The sequence below is a fragment of the Eschrichtius robustus genome, chromosome 5 (assembly GCF_028021215.1).
Source record: "Eschrichtius robustus isolate mEscRob2 chromosome 5, mEscRob2.pri, whole genome shotgun sequence".
Lineage (NCBI taxonomy): Eukaryota > Metazoa > Chordata > Mammalia > Artiodactyla > Eschrichtiidae > Eschrichtius > Eschrichtius robustus.
In genome coordinates, this window is record NC_090828.1 from 63737738 (window position 1) to 63757706 (window position 19969).

General features: G+C 39.1%; 1 protein-coding gene across 2 annotated transcripts in view; it reads left to right on the forward strand.

Moving 5' to 3' along the window:
• Nucleotides 1–9469, forward strand: part of ABCB11 (ATP binding cassette subfamily B member 11) — an 89328-nt gene extending 79859 nt beyond the window's left edge. The window contains exons 23-27 of one of the 2 annotated variants that reach the window (XM_068543935.1): nt 844–1000; nt 2153–2350; nt 6670–6876; nt 8226–8372; nt 9222–9469. In XM_068543935.1, coding sequence (XP_068400036.1) covers nt 844–1000; nt 2153–2350; nt 6670–6876; nt 8226–8372; nt 9222–9422 — 910 coding nt within the window. In that variant the 3' untranslated portion in view covers nt 9423–9469. Of the gene's footprint in view, nt 1–843; nt 1001–2152; nt 2351–6669; nt 6881–8225; nt 8373–9221 lie in introns of both variants that reach the window. The other variant, XM_068543936.1, reaches the window with a different exon arrangement.
• Nucleotides 9470–19969: the final 10500 nt, after the last annotated feature.

The following is a 19969-nucleotide window of genomic DNA, read 5'->3' on the forward strand; positions in this document are numbered from 1 at the left end:
AGCTCCCAATTTCTGGCTTCTCTTTAAAAAATGAAAGATGACCTTTCATCATTTCCTATTTTATTCTGGGTGCTTGTCATAGCTTTAAGTTTTGGACTGGGCTCCTAGAGATGTCTGGCTTTGCCAGTCTGGCCTAAAACAATTTCTGCTTATGAACTGAGCAGTAAAACACACAGAGACACCCCACCCCACCCCCACTGAGGCAGGCCCCATGGTGCATTGCAGTGCAGGTGGACAACTTCGGGGGGCGCCCCTCACAGCATGGTCTATAGAGCAAAAGGGCTATCTCTTATCATATTTATCATTCATTTATTTATTCACTTATTTGCTCGTTAATTATGCACACATTGAGGCTGGGGCAAGTAGAAGGATACAGGCAATTGCATCATGCTGTCTGAATCATGAATTACATGCTTGCTTGGTACAGAATTGATGCTTATATCGCCAATCATTGTCTTTTACACATTAATCATAGATTCATAGAATGTTAACATTGTAAAAATGCAACCCAATCCGGTGGGTGATCTTTCAACCTCCCTCCTTGTTTTTTTGTTTTCTAAGAAGTCTTTTTTTCTCAAACAAATTTTTTTTAAAAGGCTGTTGTAGTTGAAGCAGGGTTTGGAGATCTGAGCCCCCCTTGTTCAATCCTCCCCTCACCCTTTCTTCTTAGAACACAATTTGAAAAAGGCTAATCTCTCCAATCTCCCATTCCCAGACAAGTCTAAAGAGACCTGCTCAAGGCTGCTTGGCCCTTTCCAGGGCTAGACCCCCAAACTCCTGCCTCTTAGGCCGTCACACCAACCACACCATGCCCTTTCTACCTGGGTGTCTGTCCAACTACAGGGTGATCTCTTCAGTTGTATTGAGTGCGACAGCTCTTGGGAGAGCCTCCTCTTATACGCCAAGTTATGCCAAAGCTAAAATCTCAGCCGCACGCTTTTTCCAACTGCTGGACCGGCAACCCACAATCAATGTGTATAGTAGTGCGGGTGAAAGATGGGTAAGTATAGAGGGGTAAGAGGGCAGTGGGAGAGGCTTGTGCTTCTGTGTGTGTGCAGAGCAGCCACTGGGGCTGGTTATTCAAGACCACTTATCTTCTAAATTCTGCAGTATATGGGTGAACTCATATGCCCTCAGCATGGACAGACAGTAGATTTACAAATGTAAAGGAATGAAGTACCTTAGCATTAAAAATTCTTCATAAAGCTGGAACTTGAATAAGGCAATGATATCCAGTGAACACTTGTTTTATAGTACACAGGTACTATAAAACACACTTAGTTCCGGAATGAATGAAGCTACATGTCTTTTGAGACCTACCCAACCACCAGGATTTCTACTGATATCCTGGTACGGAATGTAGAAAAACCAGTTTCTCCTGTCCAATAATACTGATTTAATTCATGTTTATCTGTGTTCCACATGAGCTCATGTGGACTCCCAGAAAATTAATTTGATCTCAATGAAATATCACTTTTTCTAATTGATAGTCCCTACAGGTGTTTTTAAATCTTCCCTGCCTAATTTTTAATATCCCAGTATGTTCAAGAGAGCCAAAAACCCCTAAACCCCAGTAAAGTCAACTAAATTCAGAAATCTTTTAAAATTGGTCAAATGCCCTATTTCTCCTTCAGCTCAATAAAAGATAAGTCTCTGTGTGGCTTATTAAATGTCTATCCATTTCTAGAGTTCACACGTCAGAGAGTACAACTCAAGGTATTTCACCTTTGCAATTCAGGGCTCGAGTAACTTTCTGTGTAAATCATTTCAAGTGTAATGCTATTATTTTAAATCTCTGGGGGAACAGAGCTGTAGGAATTTGCACAGTTACTGGCTTCTGTGATGTAATCATATCCTGTATTTTCTTCCATGCAGAATGTCAAAGAATGGGTGACAAGGAAATCCCCTTAGGTTAGAATGGGAATAAGAGATCAAATATCTTTAAAGTCAATGCTCAAGCCTCCTTTTATTCTACATCTGCTGGAATAGGGACTAGAATGCCATTTCATTAAGTTGCTGTCTTTATACTTTGCACTTCGGCAGCTCGGTGTTGAAGGTATCTTAAGCAAGGATTTAAAACTCAGGCTTATGTGCATTTTCAATAGTCTAGATTCTGGTAGAGCATATATAATTCTAATCTTCCTGTCCACAGGACAACTTCCAGGGGCAGATTGACTTTGTTGACTGTAAATTTACATATCCTTCCCGACCTGATATACAAGTTCTGAATGGTCTCTCAGTGTCTGTTGGTCCAGGGCAAACCCTGGCATTTGTTGGAAGCAGTGGATGTGGTAAAAGCACCAGTATTCAGCTGTTGGAACGTTTCTATGATCCTGACCAAGGGAAGGTGGTAAGCAATGCAAAATTGTCAATGCATTTGAGAATTTTGCTTTCTGCAGAGTATCTCCAACCCCTAAAAGTCACCTTTAGGGTTGTGTCTTGCCAGACTCATTCCAAAGCGCTTGCCTTGGACAGTATTTTCCAGTTCCAGTCATTTGCTGGTTGACCTGATTCTACCTCACAATTTCTAATATTATATTCTTCCCAGTTCCAGATGGTCTGCTGACCAGTTAGGCAAAGAAAACTGCAAAGCTGGAGATGAGTGTACTTAACAGAAGCATTCACTTACCTGTAAATGGGGCAGAAAGTGCAGACTAATCAGGAAACTAATGACTGGGAATGGAAAAAGTGGGGGTGATAAGAAACACAATGATAAATGAGTAAGAAAGGGAATTTAGTATGAAAAATCTGAGACAATCCTGGTTCAAGAAGCTAAAGTCTAAATAATATAAGGACCTCAAATTGGTAAGTCATATGCCATAAATCTTCGGTAAGGATGTTTGAAAAATTGGTGGTTTGCTTTGTTGCTTATTTCCACAGAATTTCTTCCTCTTTTCTCTTCTTTTCTTTTTCCTTTCTATTTTTTCCAAATAATATATGCAGAGGAGCACAAAGTAGAATAAGAAAGATTTGTTTAAAAAAACAAAACAAAACCAACCCCTTATTCCACCCTTTCCACCCCCCATTCTCCATTTTTCTGCTCAAAGGCAACTATCTTTAACCACTTTATGTTTTTAGATCTCCCAATGATTACCTCAAAGTCCCTAAATAATATGCTTATGCTGCTGTTTCACGATTTAACGAATTTAGACCCTCTGTTGATTTATTCTCAAGAGATGGAAATTTAGCTTACCCTCACTTCTCCCCCTCCTTTTACCCACCTCCTCCCAATATGGTTACATTACTTTTAAAAGTTCTTTTATTTGTAAATTTAATTAATACACTTCTGTTTCTTTTCCATCACCTATAGATAACATCTCTTGAATTCTCATTTTCTAAGATGAGAATATTAGCAATTCTACCTCTAGAGGTGAACTCTTCCTCCCTCTTTTTACCTCTCAAGTCCTAATAACTATACTTTTATATTATCTTTTTTTTCTTTAATTGGAGTATAATTGCTTTACAATGTTGTGTTAGTTTCTGCTGTACAATGAAGTGAATCAGCTGTATGTATACATACATCCCCTCCCTCTCGGACCTTCCCCCTCCCCCTTCCCCCCATCTGGGTCGTCACAGAGCACCGAGCTGAGCTCCCTCTGCTATACAGCAGGTTCCCACTAGCTATCCGTTTTACACATGGTAGTGTATTTATGTCAAACCTAATCTCCCAATTTGTCCCACCCTCCCCTTCCCCCACTGTGTCCACATGTCTGTTCTCTATATCTATGTCTCTATTCCTGCCTACAAATAGGTTCACTATTTTTCTAGAGTCTACATATATGCGTTAATATATGATATTTGTTTTTCTCTTTCTGCCTTACTTCACTCTGTATGACAGACTCTAGGTCCATCCACATCTCTACAAATGACCCAGTTTCATTCCTTTTTATGGCTGAGTAATACTCCATTGTATATATGTACTACATTTAAAAAAAAGAATATGAAATGCTTACCTTTTGTTTATAACATTTATTATCTTTCAAGCTTTTACTCTAGGTTGATTCTAAAAGTTGAAAATCTATTAACAACTTCTATTATGGCTAAGTAAATATTGTTCATCTCATAGTTAAGTAGTGAGGTACATTAGCATTACATTTTTCTTTCTTGATTGTTTTTCTGAAAGACTCTTTTTTCTTGCATTCTCTGCCTTTATAAAATCTTTAGTTTCTTCCAATGTCTCTCTCCTGATGTCTATTCTGAGGAACCTGCTTCTTTCCCTTATTTCTGCCACTGCCTGGACTAATTACATCCTACACCTGCTGAACAACTGTCAGCCTATGAGTTTCCTGCAGTATCTTTTGGATTAGATCCATTATTTCCTAGTTCCCGTATCTTCCTCTTTCTTTGGTTTTCCATCTCATTTTGTTGGAGTGCATCTTCAAGTAGTTTTCTAAGAAATGATTCAGAGGTGTGGGTCTGATTGATTATTTAATCCTTTTTTTTGAAAAAGGACTTTCTAATATCCCTGAATAGTATAATCTTCATTGCAATGAGGATAGATAACATGATGAGAAATGCTGAAAGAAACTTGAAAGAGGCAACTAAAGTTTCCCTTGCATAAAGCAAAACAAGAAAACAAGCAAACAGATAGTGGTAAAATCCAGGAAATTATGAAAATAAGGAGTAAGAGTTGATTATCTGTAGTTTATAATCACTTTTATTAATTTTAGGTATAGAGATTTTAATTTGTTTGGAAGTATTTGGTGATTGATGAATCTAGAAAGTACATTGCACTGGGGGTCTGATCTCTACAAAGGAGAGGATCCAGTTTCCCCAAATGTCAGATCTTTCATGTCTATCACCCAGGTAGACGGTGAACTACATGACATGCAGGGACCTGAATCCTTCACGTTTGACTTCTTCAACATTAACATGTATGTTAAGTATATTTCTCTGAATGTACTCAGTGAATGTTCTGGTCGCAGGTAGAAAGCAATGCCCATGAAGAAATCAATATGATTCCTTGCATTTCATAGACACAATATATTTTGTTACATCATCGTAGAATGTTTCCACAAACATTTTTCAGTAGGAAAAATACCACCTTTAATGCAATTTTTAAAAATCCTCTTTGCTCTTAAGGAAGCTAACAAACGCAGACATTCAACGTTTTCAACATTTAATTGGGTACCTATGATGTGCCCAGCACTGCATTAGGCCCTGTGGGAAATTCTAAGGAGCATGAAGCATGTCTTATGTCTTCTAGGAGCTTACAATACTAGCATATAGACAACAATTAGCAAACAGCTCCAGTATTTAATTGTTAAATCGTGCTTTGCAGTCTATAAGTACTATGGAAAATGCATAGAGGAAGATGAGCAAGGGCTAATTGTTGAAGAATGCCTTATATTTTTTCTAGTAGTGTTTGTTTTTTACACTGCCAAAAAATTATCTAAAACATCATATGTTTACACCATTTAATATAATCTTTTTCTGAAATCATGGGGCCAAATACTTTACAGTATTATAGTATGTGAGACATACTGTACCTTTACTATTCTAAGGCTTTTAAGTGAAAGAGCTCAAATGGTAGACATATGAGTTCCTGTAATTAACTGCCTAGATAGATCATGAGTTCCTAAAAAACAGAGATTATTTTTTCTTTCTTTCTTTATTATTGTTTTAACATCTTTGTTGGAGTATAATTGTTTACAATGGTGTGTTAGTTTCTGCTTTATAACAAAGTGAATCAGCTATACATATACATATATCCCCATATCTCCTCCCTCTTGTGTCTCCCTCACACCCTCCCTATCCCACCCCTCTAGGTGGTCACAAAGCACCCAGCTGATCTCCCTGTGCTATGTGGCTGCTTCCCACTAGCTATCTATTTTACATTTGGTAGTGTATATATGTCCATGCCACTCTCTCACTTCATCCCAGCTTACCCTTCCCACTCCTCGTGTCCTCAAGTCCATTCTCTATGTCTGTGTCTTTATTCCTGTCCTGGCCCTAGGTTCATGAGAACTTTTTTTTTTTTTTTTTAGATTCCATATATATGTGTTAGCATACAGTATTTGTTTTTCTCTTTCTGACTTACTTCACTGTGTATGACAGACTCTAGGTCCATCCACCTCACTACAAATTATTTTTTCTTTATATAGCATACAAAAGACTGTCTAGCATGGTGCCTTTGTGGCAGGTAATTCAATATATGTTTGTTGGTTGACTAAGTAAACAAATGTACTTCTTTCTTACTGGGGTCTGTTATCTCAATTATTCAGAGGTTAGTATCAGTGAAATCAAGGAAACAGGTTTGATTCTTACATTGTCCAATAGCTTTACATAGGAAACCCCATTTCATAACCCATGGAGTCTCAAAATTGAGCAATTCTGTGTACTTGGAGAGGATGTGCTGCACCAAAGGATAAGGGGAAGTTTTTTTTTTTTAACTAGATACTGTCTGGAGTGCCTTTCCTGTTTGTATAATACTACCTGTAGAACTAGAGTTTGGGAAACAAACAACCATGTCTGATCACAACTTTGACACCACTTCTGGCGGACACCACCTCCAGAGGTCAAAGGCAACATAATTTATTTCCAAGAGTCCTTGGATTGTTGTCTCTTAAGCAAAGCAAATATCTTGCATAACACTAACTCTAGGATACAAACTTTCCTCACTGCTGGAATTCTAAAACTCAGTGCCCTGGTTGTCACCTCTATTGGCAGATGATAGATGGGCATGACACCAAAAATGTAAATGTCCAGTTTCTCCGCTCGAAGATTGGAATCGTTTCCCAGGAACCAGTGTTGTTTGCCTGTAGCATAGTGGACAATATCAAGTATGGAGACAACACCAAAGAAATCCCCACGGAAAAAGTCATAGAAGCTGCAAAGCAGGCTCAGCTGCATGACTTTGTCATGTCCCTTCCAGAGGTGGGTACCAAGTCAGAGTCATTCCCTGTGGCAGACGGGGAGGGAGAGAGGTAGAATGACTAAAAAGTATTATGACTGTGGCTCAAGGAGAAGGTCAAAGGCAACACAACTTATTTCCCAGTGCCCTGAAATCGTCTCAGTCTTTTACGCAAAATATATGTCCTTCATCAACATAAACTTTAGTTTTGGAAAGTAGTATATTATCCAATGCAAAGGATGCTCTATTACTTGTTGTAAGTAAAGCAGTACCACATTGAGCATCAGCTTAGCATAACGGAAAAAAATCCTGAGATTTGGAACAGACATTGATTTGAATCCAAGCTTGGCCACTTTCTAGTGTAAAGTTACTTCTGTAACAATTACTTTTCTGAGACTCAGTCATCTACAAAATGCAAAAAATAACTTAGAATGAGAGAGCACACATAATAGCCTCACAAATAAAGCTGCTGCTGTTACTATTGTCATCATGATCATTTCATTACTTGGCAGCAACTCCTGTGTGTGGTGGGTAAGTTGCATTTGCCTTGGAGTTCCTCACTTTCCCAGAGCCAAGTTTGAATGTAGTGTGATATTGACTCTGCATTTTTCCATCCACCAAGGGTCTCTCTTGGTGGTTGGTCACTAAGAAAATTAAGACATGGAAACTGAAAAATAGTAATAGGGAGAAAATGATTTCTGTAAACATTCAATGATAAGCTGGCTAGAATAGTTAGTACAATACCTGATGCATAGTAAATACTCTGTGAATGTAACTGTTTTTTACATAGGCGTCAGGTAGGGATTTTCCTTCATAATTTCATCTAAAACAACAAATATGTTAACTAGTTATTAATATCTGCATTTTTCAGATGAGTTTGCAGCTCACAGAAATTTAAATAATTTGTTCATGATCACAGAGCTGGTATGCAGCAAGAGTGAAGATTGAAAGTTAGGCTTGTGTTCCAGAATGATGCTACCTCCACAAGAGAATGGACCAGGAGATCTCTTGAAGGCCCTTGTATGCCTAGGATCATTCTGTCTTGGAAAGATCTTCCAGACAGGAGTTTGGAAATCAGGGAATCTTAAATCAGGGAAGATCTCATACGCAAGGAGAAAGAGATCAAAAATACAAACCTAAAAGAAATGCAGAGAAAGGGATACAAAGTCCCCGTGTTTCCCAACATGAAAGGTCATAAAACGCCATATTTTTTTTAATATTCCTAAATGGATTTGACATCCTTTATACAAATTATTCCCAATTTCAAAAAAAACAAATTGTTTAAACCCTCAGAGGGGTCATTGATGTGGGCTCCATACAGCACAGGAGCAATGGCTGTTTCTGGTTCTCAAACTTACCATATTTTTTCCAGAAATATGAAACTAATGTTGGGTCCCAGGGGTCTCAACTCTCTCGAGGGGAGAAACAACGCATTGCTATTGCTCGGGCCATCGTACGAGATCCTAAAATCTTGCTACTAGATGAAGCTACTTCTGCCTTAGACACAGAAAGTGAAAAGGTAGGTATTGATTTTCTAAAGTCTTAGATCATTGTAAATGAGTTTTTTGCTGTAATATTTGTGCTTATAAAATGGCAGTATTGTTAATTTTCTGATTCATTAATAGTAGAAATTGCCACTCCTTTGCGGCACCCAAAGACAATAGTCTAGAGAAAGTGATTTAAAATAGGATTGCTTCAAATAAAAAATTTTTTTTCACTTTAAAATAAGAATTGTTTTTAAGATTGTTTAGGCTAGGTGACACTTTTTTCATGGGCAAATAATGAGCTTTCTTAAATAAAATAAAATAATCCAGGCCATCTGATAGGCATTTCATATTTTATAGTTCTAAAGTTCGATGGCAGAGCAGGTGGGAAGCATACAACACAAAGTTAGAGGCGGTATCTGATGTGCAGTTTGCATGAAAGGAAATGTAATTGGGCAAAACACAATTATGAAACTTACCATTTAAAGTTAACTCCTTAAAAGTCAGGATTCTGTTTTAGAGAGAGCTAAAATGTCCTCAATGAAGAACAGTATCAGGAGTGACCGTTTAACTGTTACCTTACATTGTTTCCTTGGTTTCATTTTAGCAAACTAGACCCTCAAGTATTGTAAAATTACTTTGTGATCTTGTAGTTTGGTTCATTCTGGCTTCACTGAAATTTTTCAGCTTGTAGACTGCAATTTAAGTCACTGATGCATTGCATTCAGCAAATATTTATTTAATCCTCTCTCTCCTGTCAAGCCTTTGGGTTTAACCCCTGAATATAGAGATGTTAATCAGGTGGTATGAAACAGAACTCTCGCGATGGTGGGCCAGGGAACAAGCATGCGTCTTTGCATCAACTTTCCATCTTCTCTTTGCAGACGGTGCAGGTCGCCTTGGACAAAGCCAGAGAAGGTCGGACCTGCATTGTCATTGCCCATCGTTTGTCCACCATCCGGAACTCGGATATCATTGCTGTCATGTCACAGGGGATAGTGATTGAAAAGGGGACCCATGAAGAACTGATGGCCCAGAAAGGAGCCTACTACAAACTAGTCACCACAGGAGCCCCCATCAGTTGACCTGACCTGAGAACTTCATGCACAGTTGGTGCACCAATTACAGAAGTGCTGTGGGTTTTTTTTTTTTTTTCTTTAAGCAGAAATAATGATATTTTACTTTTACAGACACGGTCATACATTGGCATCCGAGCTAATTTCTAATGACTTTCAATAGTAATTTAGTTTTAAATGTCTGTATATAGAACATGAAAGAAACTAGGGTCAGTGGCAGTGAGAATCCAATGTCAAGCAGCTGCTCAGCCATCACCCAGTGCTTTCTCCATGCAGGAGCCAGTCCCAGTTACTACGTGGGTATTAGCAAGACTTGGAGGAAATGAGACTTTGAATTTCTCAGGGACAGAGAGCCATCCTTTGCATTTGTGAACCCTCAGTGTACACAAAGCCTGGTTGAGAATAGGCACTCGACAAATGTTTACTGAGTTGGGCCAAGATCATATGGAGAAGAACAGAAGGACTGAAGACCAACTGTATTTTTTGACTGAAGTTTGCTTGCATGTGAAAGCAGATTCATTTATGTCTAAGGATGAGGATGGGGAAAGGAGGACTTTGATACTCTGGATGCTCTCAGGCTGAAAGGAGGAGAAAAAGGCAAGTATTAGCGGGAGCTTACCAGCCAGGGATGTTGATTTATAGATTCAAAGTGTAGTATGTGGGTGGTGAAGTCCCCATTTGCCGGACTAGATTCTGCCGGTGTGCCTGGAGCAGGGGCTCTATCCCGAGCCTGTACTCCTCCTCATCCCCCTCCACATTGGTTGCTGTCCTTTGTTTCTCCAAATCCCAGCGTGAAATGAAAATAGTGAATTTTACCTTGTATAAGTGCTTTCTTCCTATGGCCAACAAATGAAGTTCTGCCTACAAATTAAGGCTGAGCTATTGTATATTGAGGTATATTATTTATGTTTCTGGTCCAGTGTTTCCTGGTAAATAACCACACAGGTGGTTTAACAGGTTAACTAGTTAGGTCAGGAGAACTGATGGTTGCAAAGTCAGGGAGGGAGAGGGTGGAGGACAGCATTCTAGCTAAGTTATGACAAATGGCAGTGACAAGTAAGTTGCAGAATAAAAATGCCATGAGAAGGAATTAAGCTTTGCAGTAAGCACGTGCTCATCTTGTAATATTGAAGAAAGAAGACCAAAATCTGTTTAAGTTTGCATTTCAAAGAGGAGGAACATAAGCTCTGTGCTGGGAGGCTGCCAGTTTCCTGGAATAGAATGTGTGAGGTGAGAAAAATGAATGATTAAGAGTTATTTTTTAAGGGTTTCCCTGGTGGCGCAGTGGTTAAGAATCTGCCTGCCAATGCAGGGAACACGGGTTCAAGCCCTGGTCTTGGAATATCCCACATGCCACGGAGCAGCTAAGCCCATGCGCTGCAACTACTGAGCCTGTGCTCTAGAGCCCGCGAGCCACAACTACTGAGCCCATGTGCCACAACTACTGAAGCCTGCATGCCTAGAGCCTGTGCTCTGCAACAAGAGAAGCCGCGATAATGAGAAGCCCGCGCACCGCAACGAAGAGTGGCCCCCGCTCGCTGCAACTAGAGAAAGCCCACAGGCAGAAACGAAGACCCAACGCAGCCAAAAATAAATAAATTAAATAAATAAAAATTTTAAAGAAAGAGTTATTTTTAAAATAAGGTCCTTGGAAGTTATTGATAGAGGGAAAATGGTGACTGGAGGAGGCTTGAAATGATTTGGGAAAAACATTGAATTACAACTTCAAAAATATAGAAATAAAGTTGCGAGTTTATTTTGCAACACCAAGAGTGCCAATGTCTTCATTTTTGTTCCGTATCCTGTATCACTCACAAAGATTTGGTTTCTACAGTTTTATATTATTGTTTCTCAGGTGATGGAGGGACTTGCTTAATCTGTTGTGTCTGACACTTATCTCGTCTTTCTGTAATTTCTAATGCTTTCAGGGTGGGTTCTGCTGTGATCAAACTCTCCTTGTTACCCCAGTTAATAAAAGTTTACAGAAGAAAAAAATAGAAGGATTGGAAGATAAAGTTGGGGAAATTTCCCTGAGGGTAGGACAGAAAGAGATGAAAAGTTAGAAAATAAAATTTAGAGGAACAATTCAGGAGATGCAATAATTAGCTAGCAGCAGATCCAGAAAGACAGTGTAGAGAAAACTGAGGGGACAAATGATTAAATAGTCCAAGAATATGTCCTATAATTGAAGGATGTGAATTTCCAACTTGAAAGAGTTCACCAAGTGTCAAATACAATAAATAAACAAAGATCCTACCTGGGCACACTATTATGCAATTTTGGAAAACTGGGGGAAAGGAGAAGATACTAAAATTTTCTAAGAGACATATAATAAAGAAACATAATGACATAGGATCTCTTGACAATGACACTAAAAGTCAGAAGACATAAAGATTTGCCTTCAGAATTCTGAGAGAAAAATTATCTCCATCCTTGAATTGTATACCTAGCAAACTATTCTCAAGAATGAGAGAGGCCTAAAGAAATTCTGTCATGTAAGTGTCTCAAAACTGCATTGAAGCAGATACCCATAAACCAGAAATGCTACTATTTGAGAAAAAAATAGAAGAGTTGGCCTCTAGATCCTTTTGTATAGAAACACCTTTTCATACAGTTACTCTGAGTCTATTCTACATGTGCTCTTATGAAATTGTTTCAATAAAAAGACTTTGAATTTAGTAGTGCAGTCATGCATGCAATTTTTGGCAATCATACACTCACTTAAAAAGGTAGATCCTTTAATTTTTTGATGCTATGTCCTGAAAGAGGAAAATACATAGGATCATAATTAGGTATAGTTCACCACATATTTATTAATATTAATTAATTATTAATTATTAATTATTTATGAATTAATGTAAGTTTCCTATCCTAAGATAATATCAGAATATTCTCATCAGGTTGCTTTAGGATCCTGCCTCATGTTTCCAGCTAAGAGTTGGATCTATTAATATCTCTTATGCATGCAGAATCTCTCTGCAGTCAGATCACATAAGGATATTAGTGGAGATAAAAAATTGCAAATTTGGTTGCTGTTTCCAAACACATTTTGAGACAAATTTACATATGCGTGTGTGCCATTATAAAATAAGCATTATGTCCATTTGTACTTGCTGAAAATGTCCAGATCAAGTGAGTAATCTCACCTGCCTATAAGAGAGTTCAGGTGAAATTAACTTAAATGAAATTTGAAACACAATTCCAATTTCTTTCACACTGTGTTCAGTTAAATGTCCAATTAATTTAAATGGATAGACTGTAAATAAAGCAATGCACATGATTATCATCTAATTAGCACTGGCCAACATTATAATGTGCTCATTAGTAAGTTGTATGGTATCCTTAAGGCTCATAATGAGTAATCAGGGTACGCGTGATTGGCATGTAGCTGTCTGGATGCAACTACTCAACCCAATAAATTAGCGCTAAGACAAACTGTGCAGTAGAAAAAGGAAGAATAATATATAGCCAGTCAGTGAGTTGGCAGTTCCTTCCTTCCTATAATTCAGGTACAGTTCTTACTCTCAGGTACAAAGAGATAGATGTGAGAAGAACAGAATAGCTGGAGATAGAAAGGGAGCTGTTTACTGAAGGTGACACAGAGCTAGTGTCTACAGTTAAGAATGACTACAGAAAAGAAAGAAAATTGTGCTATCTTACTGGTTGAGAGTATATATTTCTGATATATCAAGTATGGAGTCAAAGTAAGAGATGAGCAATGTTTTCATAAAATACCTTAGAGTTTGAAAATTCAATTAATAATTTAAATATACCCCATAGTAACATTCACAAAGCATTTCATAATTTAGAAAGCACCTCGCCTTCATAATTTTTGTGTGTTATTGTGAAACCATTTAGTAGGTTGCAGAGGAGGAAGGCAGCTGTAAGTTGCATTCATTGTTATATGCATAAGAAGCTGTAGGTTGACACCCAATCCTACACCCTTTCCCCTTGCTTTCCCCTTGAGATAGAGGGGCCTCTATCTCAGAGGTTGGAAAGTAAAATATTTACCTTCCCAGACTCCTTTACAGCTAGGGTAAGCCATGTGACTGTTCTGGTCAATGAAATATAGACACAAGTCTCTATGGAGGCTTTCCCTTCTGGAACAAAGCCTGGGTTAAGGAAGCCCGTTTGCATTCCCCTTTCTTCTTTCCTGGATGCACAGCAGTAATGCTGTGGCCATTTGGATAGAAACCACACACTATGGATGGCAGAGCAGGAAGAGAGACAGAGCCTGATTCCTGGACATCCTTAGGCAGCTGTTGCAGCCTGGACTGCCCACCTCCAGCCAACCTACTACACAAGAAAAAAACACCTCTCACTTGTATAAGCTACTGAAGTAGTTTGTCGTAGTTGTAGTTTTTGTTGTTAATTATGGATTAACACACTCAGTAGATACACTTAGATTTTTATTAATAAAAAATGTTGAAACATAAGCATAAAGACAATAAAGCAATGTTGAAGTATTGATGTGTGCACAAATGACCTCAAAATATGACTTTTATATCCAGAAGTATTCCAAAAACATTGAGTGAAAGAAGAAATTGCTCAGTCTTTTTGCAAAAGTCACTGCTATGAGAAGGAGATGTCACTGGATGGATGTCCTTTGCAGCTCATTCTAGTGGTTTTTCAGGAACATTCCATATACCCCGCTTTATTACGCTTTAAGTGAATGAGGCCTTTACTTAGAAACTTAGTGTTTTGTGATTATGCTTTCTCATCCTCTCCCATTATACAATTGGTGTCAGACTGGGAATGATCTGGATTCCATTGGCAAGATATAGCTAGAGTCGAAAAGAAAATGATTCAAGAAGAGGATGAATTTGAAAGGGGGGAGACAGGGGTTTAGAAGAGATGGGGAATAATGTTACCAGCTAATTTGTAGCTGGAGAGAGTGTCAATCCAAACCTTCTAAGCCCACAGGCCAGAGATGTCCCTAGAGTCTACCCAGAGCCTGGAGCCCCTGGGGATCTACCCCAGGGAAAGGCCTATATTGAACTTATCCTTGATTCTCTAGCACGTAAAGGCACTTAATAAGTGTTTGTCAGGTGGGTGGACAGAGGGGGTTAGAGAGAAAAATGAGCAAAGACAGAAGGGGCCCTACTTGAGTCTGACACGATTTTAGAAGCCATGTGGAACTGAATCTCTAATTTAATTTAGCACGGTCATCCTCAAAAACCTTGGCATCATAAAATTTGGCGTTAGAATTTTTGTTGTATTCAAGAAGTACATTTCAACAGCCATAAAGAATTAAAAAGTAAATATTATCTTTATTTCTTTGAGAGATCCACAATTAGTCCACAACAAACTTACTAAAATGCTCTTTCAAAGTTCTAACACTTTCCTCACATAGCAAGTTGGTTAAACCCTTCCTCCCACAGAGTGAATTTTCTTGTGCTTCCCTTCTTCTCACTCAGCCTGTTACTGTACATATCCCATTAGTATCTCTTCCAGCAAGAAGAATTTCTTCTTTAGGATGTTAAGGAAGGGGAAATGGAGCTGGTGATTTAGTTACAGGCTTTCTTTTGGAAGATACTCGAGCAGGAAGTCTGTGAATACTTTCATATGAATAATTTTGCCCTCTAAGATCAGTTACATTATTTCACGTCTCCATGCATCTCCTTTCATAGCGATACAATTCAGATACTAATAGGAATAGGATGTTTTAAAGACTAAAATGTATTACATAAGTCTAAAATTGTTTATTAAAGTAGCAAATTACAAAATGGAGTACACCTTAGAATTTACAGCCTTGTTCATTTGCATGTAAGTAAAATTTAATGTACTCTGGCTCTCCTTCCAGTTTTATTGAATGAGATCCTCAGAGTTGCAGAATGTCAGAGCTGGAAGGAACCTTTCATTCTAAGCCTATTTTAAGCCCCTCATTTTAGAAACTGGTCAACTGAATCCACCAACATTAAATGGACTCCCAGTATCCCAGTGGTTAGACACAGAGACAGGTTAGAACCCAGTCTAAGGACTCCATCCAGGGTGCTTGCTGCCAAACTCCAAGAAGTCTTTTGTACATCTATCTGTCTGTGAATTCTCTAGCACCTGCCCCCTTGGGTTCTGACACCTTTTGGGATCCATATAGGGATGTGCGGCACCGTCTCTTGATTGGCCAGCATGAGCAGGGCACCAATACTCCAATGCTAAAAGGATAAGATGCACACAAAAATCTCACGAACTCGGACAGGAACACTTACTTCCCCCATGTTAAGTCAATGCAATCTTCAAATAGAAAGACAGCAGGGCCTCTACAATTTCTTTCACTCAAAAAAATTATAAAAAGGCGGAGTTTGGAATGATTCTGTAGAAAAAGAGATCTCGAGGATCAGATGCTTTCAATGAAGAATTACTGAGTTTGAGGGCAAGGGTGGCATCTAAGAAAGGCAGTGATGGGTGAACTCAACGCCCACCTTTAGAAAACCCCTTCCATTAATGGCAGGGCATGTGAGCAGGGATGACAATCTGGCCAGTACTGTTCCCAAGACTGAATTCAAGAAGAAGTCAAGTCTTTGAACAGAAGTTGGGGCGTGATTGGCCCAACTGATATGGAAGGCAACGGGGAGCTAGAGGAGGAGGAAGCTCTTCATCTTAATCAGCTCCGGGTTTCTTTCGCAGGCACATATGTGGACTGCTCCTCCTGCAGAGCGCCCAGATTGTCCCAGGGCAGTGGTTTCTGCTCTCGCTTGGGCCAGCACTGGAAATGGGCCAAGGTGGCTGAGAGTGATCGCTCCTGTTGGCAGCCCCCGGTCTGTGCCACAAATCCCACTCGGCAGGACCACAGCTGCCACTCTTCTCATTACCTTCCCTGGGTCCCAGCAGCTTCTTCAGAACATGGTGTTTTTTGGGGGAAATATCACAGTTTTTGAGCAGAAGATAGATTCAGAAATCACCTGGCAAAATGTTCGAAGAAAAGATTCCAAGAAATTAAAAACCAAATAATTGGTCAGCTTTGTGTTAACCTTTATAACCTCAACCTTTGAATTTCTTCCCTCCTTGAGTGCAATCACATCTGTGCTACCAAAAGAAAGGAGATGTGATTTCTTCCAAGTCATTACTGTGATCTCCATCAAAGAATAACAAAGACAGTAATTAGTACTCCACACCAAATCAGCCTCACATTTGACATAAATTGCATTTGTCCTCTGCAGAGCTAAAAGGAAGCGTTTCTAATTCTTAGAATTTTCTCATGAGTTGCTGTCATTTGGCAGAAGTTTCTGGAGTATTGCTTCTTATAGACCTTTCTTGCTGTTAACTTTTTTTCTTAAGAAAAACAAAATGAAGACTTAAAAAAATAAACAAGTACCACCACTTTACCTTCAGTGTGGAATCACCATCAGAAAGCATTAAAGGTAAGGGGAAGAAAAAATTAGGAACACCACCTTAGTTTCTTGGCAGTGTTGAGGTCCATTCTTCCAGAAGGCTGTTTGCAATTTCCAGAGAGGCTAGGACAGTCAGTCAACAAGGGCCAAATCCTCAGGTGCAACTAGATACCAGCGATCTTTTTTGAATAGATTTTGAATATCTTCAGAAGTACTGATATCCAGCATATGGGTATGAGAGACCCAGACAAGCAGGAAAACTTGGTCAGAAAGTCATCCAGCCCTGTGAATATTGGATAAAGTCCCACTCAGTTTTGTGACCCTTCAAGGGTTTCTGGGGCACAGTGCAGGGAGGGGGAACTCAGACTCCCTGATTTGAGGTGACAGAGCTAAGAGTCCTGGGACACCAAGGCAGTTAGAGCTCACAGGACAGAGTAAGACAAGAGAGCTGCACAGAGAGAGACTCCCAGATCTGCAGAGGATTTCTCTCGAAAAAGTAGCAGAGTTTACTATTAACTTTTTATGGTCACTTTAATCCTTCGAGCCCCAGAAATGTTTCGTGTCAGTTACCACACATGTTAAAATTTCTTTTTAAATGTGTGAAGATCACAATGGGATTTACTTATCACCATGAATGTTTTGAACCTGTTGACAGTAACTATTATTTTTTTCATCTGGAAAGTAACATCCATGGGCTAATCAAAAGATCTCCTGGTTGGAATAAACATACCTTGTCCATGTTCCGCCAACAAACCACTGATACCTCAGTTTCACCATATAGAATAAAGCAGTTAATATCGATTCATGCTGTCTCACAGGAATGTGGTACAGGTGACAACATAAAAAAATTTTTTTTTCAGGGAAAGCACTTTGGGACTTGATCTGTGTTATCCAATTCAGTAGCCACAGACACATATGACTATTTAACTTTAAATTAATTAAAAGTAAATAAAATTTTTAAATGCAATTCCTCAGTTGTGTTAGCTGTGTTTCAAGAGTTTAATAGCCATATGTAGTTGTGGCTACCATACAGATACAGAACATTTCCATCATTGCAGAAAGTTCAATTGAGGTGCTGGAATATACAGTCTTCATATCCTTAAGAAGTGACTCACATTTTAAAAACCAAGTCTTTTGACTTTCTCTTATACCAAGTTTTTTTTGTATGTATATGTACCAGTTTGATCTTGAATTTATTTACAGGGTGTGAATAAATATAAAGCATTTAGAGATATAACTTTGAGTTTAAAGGGCACCTTATAATAATTTTTTAAATCACCCTTCTGTTGTACTGAAATAGGCATAGAGAAGGCACCAACTTAACCCACTAAGACAGATGTCCATTCAAAAGGTTGTCAATGGGAAGGGATTCCACACTCTTCTTGTTAATTTGCATATCTTTTCAAATGTATGTTTCTCAAGTCACTTGTCTAGATTTTCTCATCTTGAAAGCTCATGATATTGACATTTTACTTCTGAATATGTAGATATGTGGACATTCTGAATACATGGTTATAGTTACAGTTAAGTCAAATAAGCTCAATTCCACTTACTTTTGGCAAATAAATTGGAAGCAGAAGAGTCCTTTCCATCATTATTAAAGGCAGGCATTTTCGCCAAGGCTGTGAGAAGCTCTTCTTCTTGCTGCCTAAGCGGTTTCTTTCCTTCTTTTTTAAAATTTATTTTATTATTTATTTATTTATTTTTGGCTTCATTGGGTCTTCACTGCTGCGTGCAGACTTTCTCTAGTCGCGGTGAGCGGGGGCTACTCTTCATTGCGGTGCGTAGGCTTCTCGTTGCAGTGCCTTCTCTTGTTGCGCAGCACAGGCTTTAGGCACGCAGGCTTCAGTAGTTGTGGCACAGGGGCTCAGTAGTTGTGGCTCGCGGGCTCTAGAGCGCAGGCTCAGTAGTTGTGGCACACGGGCTTTGTTGCTCTTCAGCATGTGGGATCTTCCCGGACCAGGGGTCGAACCCATGACCCCTGCATTGGCAGGCGGATTCTTAACCAGTGCGCTGCCAGGGAATTCCCTAGTTATCAACTTAAAGTCCAGAATTACTAGGTCCAATGAGGGGAAAAAAACTTTACTGAAAAATTTTTAGTATATTAATATTCCATCAATAATAATTTTCTGAAATAAAGCTGTGGATTTTCACCACAGTTCAGTACACACAGAACCCAGCTAATAGATATAAGCATTTCATAGTTTTCCTGGGTTAGAGCATGACCTTGAGGAAGGCACTTGATTTCCCTGGTTTTGAAAGATTAGCTCCTAAAAATAAAGTATAAGGATGTCATAGTGAAGAGATAAACATTTGGGGGGTAAATAATGTTCTAAGACGAACATCTTCAGCAGAATTTATTAAAATATTGGAAAGCACTACCATAAAACAGAGACCAGGAGTTAAGCAGAGATTCAAGTCCAGACAGTAACCTGGCCTGTTTCCTTTCCTGTGGGTATGTAACCATAACTAGAGCTACTGCTGGCCCCATCAAGACCCTGCATGCATGGTCTAAGTCAAACAGCATATGGTATTTTAATGTCATTTCTGAAAAAATAGCTGATTTACGTGGCAAACATCATAGAACCTATGTAAAAGCATTCATTCTTACAGATTTTTACTTCTTGAAGAAACAAAACATAGTGTCATGGAAATATATGTCAGAAGGTTGGGTTCTAATTCCTGTTCTGACGGTGGTGTGATAACGGTGAGTTCTTTCACCTCAATAAACCTCCATTTCCTTATCTGAACACTGAGGGGATCAAGTCTGATTGCCGTTAAAATGCCCACAGGAGCCAGAAGCAGCCTGACTTTAAGATGATAAAGTTATCTGATACTGGGGGTCCTGTAGGGTACTGAAAACTGTCATAGCCTGCAAAGAGCACGTCTCCTACTGGGGTCAGTCAGCAACAGTGGATTGTCTCCAGGTGGGAATGCAGGCCCTGTGTTACCATATTGTCAGATTTTTTTGGGAAAATACAGAAATTCAGGTTTTTGTGTCAAATATCCTGGTTTTAAATGTTGGCAACTAATCTAAAATAGGGGAAAAAAAAAAAAGACCACCCCGAAGGCCAAACTAATCATACACATGAATGGATTGGGTCCTTTGGCCGCCATTTTGTGACCTCCGAATGGAAGCCTCCAGTCTCTCCCCGCCCTGTGGTCCTACCGGAGGATGGAGGAGGAGGGTCATCCTGGGGCCACACGGCACTAACCCTCCGCACAACT